The sequence below is a fragment of the Xenopus tropicalis genome, chromosome 2 (assembly GCF_000004195.4).
Source record: "Xenopus tropicalis strain Nigerian chromosome 2, UCB_Xtro_10.0, whole genome shotgun sequence".
Classification (NCBI taxonomy): Eukaryota; Metazoa; Chordata; class Amphibia; order Anura; family Pipidae; genus Xenopus; species Xenopus tropicalis.
Genome location: NC_030678.2, coordinates 110047668 through 110062400, shown reverse-complemented (window position 1 = coordinate 110062400; position 14733 = coordinate 110047668). Strand labels below are relative to the sequence as shown.

The 14733-nt window shown below is 38.6% G+C and overlaps 1 protein-coding gene across 1 annotated transcript; it reads left to right on the top strand.

Moving 5' to 3' along the window:
- Positions 1-560: 560 nt before the first annotated feature.
- On the top strand, positions 561-14730 carry ecrg4 (ECRG4 augurin precursor). Its single transcript, NM_001015782.1, is given in 5 exon segments — positions 561-686; positions 6174-6313; positions 8811-8858; positions 11332-11489; positions 13448-14730. Coding segments are annotated over 4 exon segments (477 nt in total). The 5' UTR covers positions 561-686; positions 6174-6204; the 3' UTR covers positions 13610-14730.
- The last annotated feature ends 3 nt before the right edge of the window (positions 14731-14733 follow it).

The following is a 14733-nucleotide window of genomic DNA, read 5'->3' as shown; positions in this document are numbered from 1 at the left end:
AAACACTGAATATTTATGTGGGGAGTATACAATATATTTTACATGTGAAACTCCAATACTAATTATATTAAATTATTTATTACCTGGTTTTATATATTGCATGGAATTTATGGCCCACCCTAAAAAGGCCTGTTAAAATGCACGTCTATTGATAACCGGATCTAACAGAACCATGCAAACTGGAGCTGTCGTACAAACTCAAAGCTCCCAAAAACAGCCAACCATTCACATATGCCCAATACTCTTTCACACAGAAGCAACATTATTGTACAATAGCAATAGTTTAACATTAGTGTCTGATTAAACCTGTACCTTTATAGAGTTTTGTTAGTAAAATATAATTTGCACTGAGGAAAATAAAAAAGAAATCTGTGGATTTGACTCTCTATCCCACATCTGTTTGCAATCATTAAGACTGCAGTGTTGTACTGGTTAACAACTGAGCAGAAACCTGATGCCTTTGCCTAAGGATCCCCAGCCAAAGATTTTTGAGTCTGCTATTCATATAAAAGCATTTTTTTTAAAAGATTTTCCTATGACTTCACCTTCTCACAACTGCATGGGTCCTTGTCTACACGGTGCTACGTCCTGAAGCGCTGCTTATATAAGGGTCACCTTGTCGGGCAGAGGAGCAAAAGAAACCTTTGTATTGACAAGCACTGGGGAAGCAAGTTCTTATTTCTAAGGTACTGTAAAGAGATGTTTACATGAGGTTTTTGTATGTGAAGTTGATTCCTTTAAGAAGACAACTATAGATTTATATACATATACACCATTCTGTTTATCAGCGGTGAGACAGAAGAGGAGTATAGCTGAGTAAATACTTTTCCTTATACTTATCAATGAATTGATCTCTGCATCCTTCCAAGGGGAAAATTGTCTCTTGAATTTCAGTATTTCTACCATTTCTTCTAACAATCCAGTTTTACTGCATGTATTGCCCTCATATAACTACAATTCCATTTATTGCATAGGGATATGCATATATTTATATATTACCATCTAGTTTTCTGAATCCTCAGCTTACTTGTGTAAAAATATTTTCTCCTGAAACAACCACGTTATCATTTCAACTGTGAGGTACAGGGAAGCACATTGTGGAAAACTGAGTTTGTTGCATCTCCAATATAGATAGTGAGAGTGAGTATGATTCTTTGCTGTTCTTCCCTCAGTTTGATAAGTATGCCGAATCTGTCCTGTTGTGAAAAAGCAATCATGGTTTGATCTAAAGAAGCCCATTTCCTACTGGGATGACCCAATGATAAGCTACTATGGGGGATACTAATTGCTATAGCTGTGTGCTGATGGCTGGTTACTGGTACAACACAGATTTGGTTTTACTTCCCATGAGTTGACACAGAATTGGTCCAATTCATTTAGAAATCAGTGCCTAAAAATTATATGCAATAGTAAAAACAGACAGTTTGGAACAAAATAGTAATAATAATAATACAATTATGTTTTAAAAAAGTGATTGTGTGCAGGAAGAGGTGGGTCTCTTGTTTTTCGCTCCCAAAAAAGCAGTCCAGTCATTTGTTAAGACTACCATTATTATCAATAGTAATCAAGTTTTTAATTGCATGTAGAAGCAGCTTGGATATTGCAAAGCAACCCATGCATTGATGTTATCTAACAGAATGTGTAGTGCAAGATGTGTTTGATGCTCTTGGCCTGACTGACACTGTGGGTAGTTGCAGTTTCCCACAGCCCATCATTATGGGACATTCTGTAAATGTAGCTGACCAAGCAGTGAAAGATGTAAAAAAATGAGTGATTTATTTATATGAAGAAGAAGGGGAAATTGAAAAAAAAATGCAAATATTTTGTTAGATTTTACCAAAAACCTGACTGATAATAATACATCTCTAGGCAGCAACTATAATGGCATCCTAGCAGAGACAAGGGCAGATAGCATTAGCAATGCTTTAAAGGTTTACCGTACTCATATCAATACTATAAAGTGTAATAAACTGTCCTGGCTCCTGTATTTAATGACATAACATGGTGCTGGCAGGTTGGAGAATTTATCTCTTGCAGAAAAGTGATTTTTAAGGGGAACTCCACCCAAACACAACTAAAGCGTTTTGAAAAGAAAACAGAAATATATGTCAATTAATAAATATGCAGCCTTTTCGTGATTTTTTTAATATAATAATATGTTTTGAAACAGTTACCTTAGCCTGGCCCCCTGTTTAGCTGCTGATCCGGCTGAATACCTTGACACTTAAATAAAATGAAATAGTAGTCGATTGTCCTCAGCCTGCATCCTCCCAATCCCACAATTCCATGCACACATGATGAGAATAAGGAAAGTAACATCACAGTGCAATGCATTGTGGGTTAAGCAGTTCCTGCATGCTGTCTGTAAGCTGTGGAGAAGTTGTTACAATTTGTAACATAAGTGTTTTAGTCCCTTCACCCCTGCCAGGATTTCAAATGATGGTGAAAGAGAAGTGTTTTGGAGCTTGATTTCATATAAAAATGGTATTTATTCCTACTTTTTAAAGGAACCAATTACAGTAATAATTATATTAGGGGGTTTTGTGTTCTGTGGGGCTCTTTAAGAAATTTTGGTTTGGAAGCTGAAGGTCCCCTTTAACATGAGTTGACCAAACACAGTCCAAGTTTGCCTACAGACCTGTTAAAAACCATGCACATTGTTCTCTCTTAAAAACACACAAACAAGTTCTGTATTGTATGACTGAAGTAGTAGACTTTCTGTACATGCATTAAGCTACATCGTATTGTAGTGAAATTAATTAAAACAGATACTCTGGTTGAGCGATGACCCCCTTAAGCAGGTATCCAAATGCTATGCAAGAGAGGTAAGAATGGTGTAGATTTTTCTTTCCTTAATGATAAAGCATTGGCAACCTTCTTTCTGTCGTTACAATTAATATGTATTATAAAAGTTTCATTTTAAAAAGTGGATCTTTTATATATTAAATATATAAAATATATAAATATATTTTAAGTGTAACCACAGAAAGAGAGTTGTCTATGCTTTTTCATTGCTATAGTTCAACTACACCCTCAGTGGTCACAGGGGAGAATTGTTAATTAAGATAGGGGAGCGTGGCTTCTCTTTTTCTTAGTTAATTAGATTTTTGCACACTAGTTGAGCACACTAGGGGGCAGATTTACTAATCCACGAATCCGAAAGGGAAAAAATCGTATTGGAAACGAAAATTTTGCGACTTTTTCGTCACTGTTGCGATTTTTCGTATTTGTCGCGACTTTTTCATCTCCGTCGCAACTTTATCGTATTTTACATGACTATTTCGTCGTCAACTCGATTTTTTCGTATTGATCGATAGTAAACGGCGGAAAAACCAATCCGATTTTTTCGCGACGGCGACAAAAAAGTTGCAGAAAATGTATGAAAAAGTCGCGGTGGCGACGAAAAAATTGTGGGACATACGCAAAAGTTGCGACGGCATCAAAAAAGTCGCAAAAATACCGATCATTATGAAAAAACGCATTCGGACACCTTCGGCCCGTTCGTGGATTAGTAAATCTCCCCCCAGGTTTAAGCTGCTAAGAAGCCATTGAGTCCTATGTAAGAAATAGAATAGAACAGTTTCCTGTTTGGAAAAAAGTAATGATTCAAGGAAATGAACATCTGTTTAAAATTCTTAATTTTTTCAAGAATTTCCGGCAATATTCTCGAAATTTTCGGGAAACTGTCAACAACTTTTTTGAGAAATACATTAATTATTGACATTCTTGTACAATCAACTCACAAATGATTGTCAATATTAATAAACACACTCATTGATCAGATTTGTTTTAATCAAAATACTCTCACAACTTTATGTGAGTTTCTAAAGACAAAAAAATTATATTTTTAGTAAATGTTCCCTATAGTGATGTAATTACCAAAAAGCAAAATGAAGCAAAGAAAACAAAAAAGAAATGTCACCATATTTTTTTCACTAGTACATGATGTATATTATGTGCATATTTAAACTGGAGCAATCATTCAGAGACTTTCATTAGAGAGATGAGACAGAGAGATAAATTATCAGGAAACCTCCAGTACTACACTACTCCAATTATTTTGTACCATATGTGTGTAATGCCTTCAATGGATTTTGTAGCAACATCTGGTACGTGCCAAAATGATCATTCTTATCAATCTCTTAAAGAAGGAAATCAAAAAATCAATTAATTACAAATGGTAATTGTATCAGAATGTCTTGCTGATTGAATCTTCCATCCAGGGCCAAATATAGAAACAAAGGCACAGATGGATCTCTACATTTAGCTGAATGCTCTGAAGGCTGAAGGGTTAAGTCACACTAACCTGCATTTATATTCTACTATAATTTGAACAAATGTCTGTAGTAACTGATATATGTGGGTCATGTAATATTCTTGTTTCATTCTGTAACCTGTTATTATTTATTTTTGTTGGTATTATATACATAAGTAATGATGATATTTGGTACAGGTATGGGACCTGTTGTCCAGAATGCTTGGGGTTTTGCACATAAGGGGTCTTTCTGTTATTTGGATCTCCATACCTTATATCTGCCAAAAAAATCATTTAAACATGACATAAACCCAATAATTTTGTTATGCCTCAAATAAGGATGTATGATATATTAACATCAAGCACAATGTACTGTTTATTATTACAAAGAAAAAGAAAATCATATTAAAATTCATTTTAGAATGGTAGTCTTAAAAAAAAATGTAAATTATTTGATTGAAATGGAATCTATCAATTCGGAGCATTTTGGATAAATGGTTTCCAATACCTGCATTCATTTCTACCAGAAAATGTAACATTTACATTAATGATATTGGGCATTGTTTACCTATGACTGACGGTTTTTCTTCAGTACATATGGAAAACTCAATCTGGCTGAGAAATACTATAGGCAATGTCATCCTGGATAAGACACCAGTTCAGGAGATGATCATTATATTTAGTGATGCACTGCAGTGAGCTGTGGGTGTTTCTTGGGTTTAAACTGAACCACAAGACAAATACAACTTGAGGTTAGCATAGTAGTCCGACTGGTCCTAGTGTTGCCTTCCTCATGAATGGCATAGAATGAAAAAAACATTAAACATAGTCAAATAGTCTAAATGGGTATTTACTAAAACTCATCTTTTTCAGATTTATATTTGTTTGAAACCACAAAAAAACTAATTTCCACGAATGGCAGTTATTTAAGAAAAGATTTAAACTGAAAAAGCACGAAAAAAAGTCATTAAAAAAAGCACAAAAACAGCAACTTTTTCAGCTTTTCCGCATGATAACTGCAACTTTTTCATATTGTCGCCATAAGTGTCACAAAAACCTAAATCTTCCACTTGTAAAAGGGACATCTGCCATTGACTTCTACGTGATCTCAACAGGTTTTATTGTAATTTTGGATTTGGAATTGTCACAGTTTTGTTGCATAATAAATTTCGGAAAAGTTGTGCTTGACTCGAAAAACGCGCGAATAATGCCCCCTAAAAAATAAAAAAAGTCTATTTTTTTTACTAAACTGTTCCTCCGATTGAGCCTGCTCTCTGAGCCCTGGAAGCGAAGTCTTTTAGACTTTTAGAACATATTCTCTCTAGCTGCAAGTAGGACATGTGCTTCATCTGCACAGAGTTGCCCACACATCTGATTTGAGGGCTGGGAATTTACAATGCCTGGCAAAGCAGATTTAGATGCACGCTACCTTTAAATTTGCACCAAGCATTTAAAAAAACAGGCACATGATGCAGTTTAGTTAATATTATAGGACCTCACTTTTTCATGATAAATTTGAAAAACAAAATTAGTGAAGGCAAACACTCCTACATATGAGGAGCATCTCACATACTTTGCAACTAAGAAACAAACACAACATTCTGTTATCTGCCTTATGCAAAAACATCCTTGCTGATGCTCAGTACACACACCACTTGGCAGTATCAAGGCTGGCATATAAATGAACCATCTCACATGATTCCAAGAGAAACAAACCAGAGTAAGTTATGCACTTTCTCCAGCGTGCCATGTTTACCAGCCATATTGGATATAAAGGCTGCTCTTAGAAATTATTTTGCTTGACATAAACCTGAAAAGGTTATTCAGTACAGGGCCACCCCATAACTCCCAAGTACGTCACACACTTTTGCCATAAAATATGAACAAGTTTTCTCTGTGTATGAATCCCATGCTGCAGATACTCTCTTGGAAGGATAAGGGGAAAGAAAATGGCTCTGCGCGGTGACAAAGGCAGTCATGTGCCATCGTTCTCTCTCAGACGTTGTGGCCTCACTATGATGGTTCTGCTTTTCCTTCTTGTCATATTCTTATGTCCAGGTAAGTACAAAGCATTCCATTCCTTTGGCTTACCATGCAATAGGAAACAATAACAAATGTGTATTACTTATGGAAAATGTAAGAAACATAAATTATTTATGTACTTTGCCAGCAGGTTGTTATTTGCTCACATTCATCAATTGCCACTCACAGTAAGATTATTTAGGTTATCTAATCACCCACTGTATAAGTTGGTATTAATTAGTGCAGTGGGTTAAACCTATCACTAACAAGCTGATCAATTCTAAAAGGCATGATAAAAATGGGCAGAAAATGGTCATCTTGTTTGATAACTACAGATGATCAAAACAAATCTATTTACATGATTTTTTTTAAATGCAACTCCATTTACTAGTTAAATTTTAATGGTTAATAGCAAGTTAATGTAGATACACAAGATACAGATCTGACTGTAGTACATATCTACCTGAATTGCTTTATGATTTTGCAGTGCTACATGATGGGCATTTACAGTGGCTTGCAACTTTTCCACATTTTGTCACATTACAGCCACAAACATGAATCAATTTTATTGGAATTCCACGTGAAAGACCAATACAAAGTGGGGTACACGTGAGAAGTGGAACGAAAATCATACATGATTCCAAACATTTTTTACAAATAAATAACTGCAAAGTGGGGTGTGCGTAATTATTCAGCCCCCTTTGGTCTGAGTGCAGTCAGTTGCCCATAGACATTGCCTGATGAGTGCTAATGACTAAATAGAGTGCACCTGTGTGTAATCTAATGTCAGTACAAATACAGCTGCTCTGTGACGGCCTCAGAGGTTGTCTAAGAGAATATTGGGAGCAACAACACCATGAAGTCCAAAGAACACACCAGACAGGTCAGGGATAAAGTTATTGAGAAATTTAAAGCAGGCTTAGGCTACAAAAAGATTTCCAAAGCCTTGAACATCCCACGGAGCACTGTTCCACCGATCATTCAGAAATGGAAGGAGTATGGAACAACTGTAAACCTACCAAGACAAGGCCGTACACCTAAACTCACAGGCCGAACAAGGAGAGCGCTGATCAGAAATGCAGCCAAGAGGCCCATGGTGACTCTGGGGGAGCTGCAGAGATCTACAGCTCAGGTGGGGGAATCTGTCCATAGGACAACTATTAGTCGTGCACTGCACAAAGTTGGCCTTTATGGAAGAGTGGCAAGAAGAAAGCCATTGAACAGAAAACCATAAGAAGTCCCGTTTGCAGTTTGCCACAAGCCATGTGGGGGACACAGCAAACATGTGGAAGAAGGTGCTCTGGTCAGATGAGACCAAAATGGAACTTTTTGGCCAAAATGCAAAACGCTATGTGTGGCGGAAAACTAACACTGCACATGACTCTGAACACACCATCCCCACTGTCAAATATGGTGGTGGCAGAATCATGCTCTGGGGGTGCTTCTCTTCAGCAGGGACAGGGAAGCTGGTCAGAGTTGATGGGAAGATGGATGGAGCCAAATACAGGGCAATCTTGGAAGAAAACCTCTTGGAGTCTGCAAAAGACTTGAGACTGGGGCGGAGGTTCAACTTCCAGCAGGACAATGACCCTAAACATAAAGCCAGGGCAACAATGGAATGGTATAAAACAAAACATATCCATGTGTTAGAATGGCCCAGTCAAAGTCCAGATCTAAATCCAATCGAGAATCTGTGGCAAGATCTGAAAACTGCTGTTCACAAACGCTGTCCATCTAATCTGACTGAGCTGGAGCTGTTTTGCAAAGGAGAATGGGCAAGGATTTCAGTCTCTAGATGTGCAAAGCTGGTAGAGACATACCCTAAAAGACTGGCAGCTGTAATTGCAGCAAAAGGTGGTTCTACAAAGTATTGACTCAGGGGGCTGAATAATTACGCACACCCCACTTTGCAGTTATTTATTTGTAAAAAATGTTTGGAATCATGTATGATTTTCGTTCCACTTCTCACGTGTACACCACTTTGTATTGGTCTTTCACGTGGAATTCCAATAAAATTGATTCATGTTTGTGGCTGTAATGTGACAAAATGTGGAAAAGTTCAAGGGGGCCGAATACTTTTGCAAGCCACTGTAAAGGCAGCTGGTCATTGTTGTGTCACTGACATTTGTATTATCTGATTGTATGTAAGAGATACTTCTCTTGTATATAAGTATTGCCATATTAAGTATAAAGGGCTGCCCCTGGGATCATCCATATAAAAAGGGCAATATTTACTAATATGCATATCCCAGTTTGGTAACATTGTCTAATAGTCCACTTAATATGATATCAACTGTCTAAGTATTTATTCTGGGGGGTATAGTTTTAAATGAAGATAAGGTCACAAGCATATTTTTAACATAATAACAAGGCACACATGGACAATTCCATGGGAACTGTTGCAAAAAACTTTGTAAGCTCTATGTGGAATGGACAGCCGTCCTATTGTCTCTTAACATTTATTATTATAGTTAGCTTTATGTCTACCTGAAAGAAATCCAAACCTTTGATTCATCTCCTATTTGTGTTATAGGCAGTACAAATGGAAACAAACTTCGGCTGATGCTACAGAAGAGAGAAGGTTGGTTTATTACTCACTGCTTCAGTTTAGACACATCTGTATTAATAATACACCTCTCCCTACATAATGGCTCTTATACACAGGTGTTTTAGATTTGTTCCATTGCATGAGAAAGCTTGAGCTTACAGCCTATTCTTTTCTATTGTGCCTGTACCCTTGGCACCACCTAATGTGTATCATCTACATTTGGCATTCCAACATGTGGCTGTGAGGCACAGGCACAATAGAAATGATGGCCTATTGTGGACACCACCCTCATTTATTATTAGCTAAATTAAATAACAATAAATTATAACAGATATGTAACTCGTTCATACTTTCACACCTTGGGAAGTTTCAAATAACGTGTAAAAAAGTGTAACGGAACCATTGTTATTAGATTATGGTGACTATACTACCCTTAAAGATTTAAAATACACCAGGAATTCTCTACCATTTAGGTGAACCAAGGTGGTGAAATGTTCTCAAGATCATTCAGAATGTCGAGTTGCTTGTTTATACCCATCGTTCACTAGTTCTCAGCCGAATGGTCAGATCACTCAGCGACCCCTTGCAGATCTGCTGGAAAACCCAACCAGTGCAGTCTTCATCATGAAAGCACTACTATAGGCTAAAAAAGACACATGTCCAGCTAGTTCATCCAGCGTAACACAAAAACCGCCCCCAAAAAACAATTGAAGCCTCTCTATTTTGCTTTAGGTGGGAAACTTCAAGATGGCACCTCCTGTATTAACAAACTTTCCATGCCAACTTAGTTGCCCTTCTCTGGACCCACTTTAATTCATTAATATCCCATTTGAGAATTGAAGACCAAAACTGCAGGGAATATTCTAGATGGGGCCTTACCAGCGCTCCCATGAATCTATGCCGCTTTTAATGCAGCTCAAACCCTTTTGGTTTTCTGCAATAACTCCAAGGTCCTTCTCCATTATCGATATGACTAGCACAGTCCCATTAAGGGTATAGGTGGCTTGCATATTCTAACATCCCAGGTGCATGACCTATTTATCAACACTAAATTTAATTTATTAGGGCTGCTTACTTTTTTTTGCCATCTGCAAACACAATTATTCTTAGAGACCAGTTCTGTCCAACTTCTGTTGTACCGAGGGCCGGAATTTTTCCGACCTACGTGGTGGAGGGCCGATAATGGAAGCCAGTTTTGACCACTCCCCTTTTTGAAACTGCACCCACTTGAAACCACACCCATGTTATCACATGACCATACCCATATTAATGGTTGTAGTACAGCAAAAACCTGCCATACTCTGCCTGCCCTACCCTGCCTGTGTGTGTGCCATACTCTGCCTGCCCTACCCTGCTTTTTTGTGTGCCATACTCTGCCTTCCCTACCCTGCCTGTGTGTGCCATACTCTGCCTGCCCTACCCTGCCTGCATGCCATACTTTCACTGTGTGTGCCATTCTTGGCTGGTTTGTGCCATACTTGGCCTGTGTGTGCCATACTTGGCCTGTGTGTGCCATACTCTGCCTGCCCTACCCTGCCTGTGTGTGCCATACTCTGCCTTCCCTACCCTGCCTGTGTGTGCCATACTCTGCCTGCCCTACCCTGCCTGTGTGTGCCATACTCTGCCTTCCCTACCCTGCCTGTGTGTGTCATACTCTGCCTTCCCTACCCTGCCTGTGTGTGCCATACTCTGCCTTCCCTACCCTGCCTGCGTGTGCCATACTTTCACTGTGTGTGCCATTCTTGGCTGGTTTGTGCCAAACATGGCCTGTGTGTGCCATACTCTGCCTGTGTGTGCCATACTCTGCCTTCCCTACCCTGCCTGTGTGTGCCATACTGGCAGTATACAGTGACACAATGCTGGCACTGCTCCTACAGTCTGCACAATAACTATATATTAAAAAACTTTTTAATAGCAGTAGCACCTCAGTATATGTTCTTTTTGTAGAGTGCAGGGATTATTTGTGGGTTTCTACTGCTCCTGAGGTGTGAACACGGGAACAATGTGGGTGATTACAGCCTGAGCCTGAGGTGTGAACACTGCAGGGGGTGAACAACACAGGGGATTACATTTTTAAACAATACAGAGGGATTACAGCCTGAACCTGAGGTGAGAACCATGCAGGGGGCCAGTTAATCACAGTACTGATACCATTTAAAGCTTACACAAGAGTAAGCCATCAAAGCAGCCAGCCAGGTGGGGGGCCGCACAGAGGGGGGTCGCGGGTCGTATGCGGCCCGCGGGCCGCCAGTTGGACAGCACTGTTATAGACGATTAAAGATCTGGTGAAATTGACATGATTTCATAATAAAACCAAGTGCCACCTACTGTTGTCGAGTGCTGATTATAATTATATGCAACATTTATCTTTTCATTGGAGGAATCTAGTCTAGATGACCAACAAATTAACTGGTCAACACCTCCTTGACCAGGAGATTAGAAAAATGTTTTTGAACTCAAACCACTTTAATCCTTTTTGTTAACTTTTTTCTTTGGTTTGTTGCAGCCGGGGAGCCATCCAAAACCATTGTGTCCGTGAAAGAAAACAAAGCTAATGAGTTCTTGAATTCTCTAAAGCGGCCAAAGCGCCAACTTTGGGATAGGACTCGACCTGAAGTGCAGCAGTGGTACCAACAATTCCTCTACATGGGTTTTGATGAACAAGTAAGTGGTATAAATGTTTGGAGATTGCTGGGAAAAATATGTGAAGATGTCACCATATAACCAAAAAAAACCATAAATAACAAGGCATTGAAAATATAAGGTGAAAAGTCATATTTACTGGGTTGGGGGTTCACCCACAGTGAATATAATCACTAGGGATGCACCAAATTCATTTATGAAGAAACACAGGATTTCTTATCCCTTTTTTTGTAACCATGTTGTTCGGGTGTCCGATTTCCTCTAAAATACCAGTGACCAGAGGCACAGTTTTCTCCCCTCTCCTGCTCCCCCCTCCCTTAGGAATGTGTGATCTGAGCTATAACTGCTAGGCTGCAAACAGGAAGCTATTTAAAATGGCAGCAGCTGTCTTAAGCAAACAGAGAAAGCTTCTAGAGCTCCTTACTCAGGCATGACAATGCTTTCTGGAGAATAAATATAGCGTTCTAGGAGGCATATTTATTATGCGGTGTAAAAAATGGCGAGAAAATTCGCCACACATTGCCAGGTTTCGCCGTGTAAAAATGGCATAAAAACCCTGGTAAGGCCTCACCTTGAGTATGCAGTGCAGTTTTGGGCTCCAGTCCTTAAGAAGGATATTAATGAGCTGGAGAGAGTGCAGAGACGTGCAACTAAACTGGTAAAGGGGATGGAAGATTTAAGCTATGAGGTTAGACTGTCGAGGTTGGGGTTGTTTTCTCTGGAAAAGAGGCGCTTGCGAGGGGACATGATTACTCTGTACAAGTACATTAGAGGGGATTATAGGCAGTTGGGGGATGTTCTTTTTTCCCATAAAAACAATCAGCGCACCAGAGGTCACCCCTATAGATTAGAGGAACAGAGCTTCCATTTGAAGCAGCGTAGGTGGTTTTTCACGGTGAGGGCAGTGAGGCTGTGGAATGCCCTTCCTAGTGATGTGGTAATGGCAGACTCTGTTAATGCCTTTAAGAGGGGCCTGGATGAGTTTTTGAACAAGCAGAATATCCAAGGCTATTGTGATACTAATATCTACAGTTAGTATTACTGGTTGTATATATATAGTTTATGTATGTGAGTGTATAGATTGGTTAGTATAGGTTGTGTGCTGGGTTTACTCGGATGGGTTGAACTTGATGGACAATGGTCTTTTTTCAACCCTATGTAACTATGTAACTATGTAACTATGTGTAAAATCGGCATAATTGTTTTACGCGGTTTTTCTTCCACCGGAACTTATGGAAAATAACGGCGTAATATCCTGCGTTCAGATGCCGATCTTTTCCATTTATTTTACACAGCTTTTTACTCAGTTTTTTCGGCAAATTAGTTTTACACAGCATAATAAATACGTCAATAATGTGGCAAATCTATTAGCAGTAAAATGCCAAAATGACTTTCCTTCTCCTTTAATGGAACTGTTCAATGTAAAAATGAAACTGGGTAAATAGATAGGCTTTGCAAAATGAAAAAAAAAATGTTTTAATAAAGTTAGCCACAAATGTAATCTATGAAGGCTGCAGTGAACAGGTGTCTAACGTAATACCAAGAACACTACTTCCTCCTTTTAGCTCTCTAACCTGCTCATGATCACAAGCAAACAAACTTATCAGTTGTGTACTCTATGGCTTCTTACAAGTTACTTACTAACTAAGAGGTTAGAGAGCTGAATGCAGGAAGTTCTGGCTATTATGTTAGACATCTGTCCATTCCAGCCTACAGTATACAGATTACATTTGACACATTTTTTATTTTGCACGACCTATTTATTTACCCAGTTTATTTTTACACTAAACTGCTTGTTTAATGCTATGCACATTCACATGAATGGGGTGAAAATAAATTGATGATTGAGTAATGATGATTGAGAAATGCAAGAAGCAGGGCTGTATGGATTACATTATTGCATTTCATTAAATTTTCTAGGTGACCCAGTTTCTTGCATGATCTGCAAGTCTAACAAGCACAGTATTTTAACTTTACAGAAATATGAAGATGATTTGTCTTACTGGATGAGTCAAGGACGTGGAGGCAGTGAATACTATGGAGGTTTCCATCAGCATCACTATGATGAAGATGCTCCTATTGGCCCACGTAACCCATATACCTTCAGGCATGGAGCTGGAGTCAACTATGATGATTATTAGATTCAGACTTGATAATTTTTTTCCTCCCAACTATGGCTTTGTGACAAAAAAAAAAATTACATTGTGCATTGCATTATAAAATGTACCATACTGCCATCTTACAGGGATAATAAAGAAAAAAAAAACCTTGATTATGAAAAAAATGGGCAACTACCAAGAACAACATGTTATACCTGCTTCCCAAATGTAATATATGTCCTTAAATCAAAATGGTTCATAACTTAAAAAAAACAAACCATTATAGATCTGGTTTTAGGGTATGGTTAAGATAGCAATTGACAGGGATGCCGGCCTCCTAGAAAACCCTATTGAGCATAAAACACCACCATGGACAAAAGTCTGTACCCAGTTTTGTACCAAATGCACATTTATTGTTATAAGATGGACTGGAGCATTGTCCATACCCTGGTGAAACGCACAGTAGTCCACTGTAGGGTAGATACTGAGGGCTCCTTGAAACAGAATGGCGGCTATTACAGTTTGATAAGTAACACCTACTGATTCCTCACTGTCTAACCTAAAGCTCCTCCAAAGGTCAGAACTGGTATGTGGATCCCACATTATGTTTTTCTGCAGGTGACAAAAATACTCATACCATGGAAAGCCACCCTGCGTAATTTGAAGTTGAGCAGTAATCCATGGCAACCACTTAAAATTTTGCTTTAATTGAAGGCTCTACCTGAGTCTAAAAATAATGTCATCACTGTTTGGAGTTGAAATAATCAGAAAATGGTAGCCTACTGACCTTGCCTTCTTGGTGCATTCTTTTAATATCTAACAATACACTGCAGCTACATTTTCTATATGCCATTATTTAAAGGACACATTCAGTATATCAGCTCAAGCATTTGCAGGAAGATTACACATCCAGTAACGCAGCACAAAGTCTTCAGTTTTCCCCCGCTGTCCTTGTGTAAATGAAGAGCAAAGCCAAATGATCTTTAAGGTTGTTCAGTGCCCATAGAAACCATTTGCTGATGTCACAAGGAACATTGTACAAAATAATTCTTTGTATCTTAAATTTTACTTGACGGAAGGTGAGAGCGAAAATCAATTGCTAGAAAAATGAGCGGGTCAGATCACATTTCAGTATTTTATTAAAATAGCATATTCAACCACCAGAA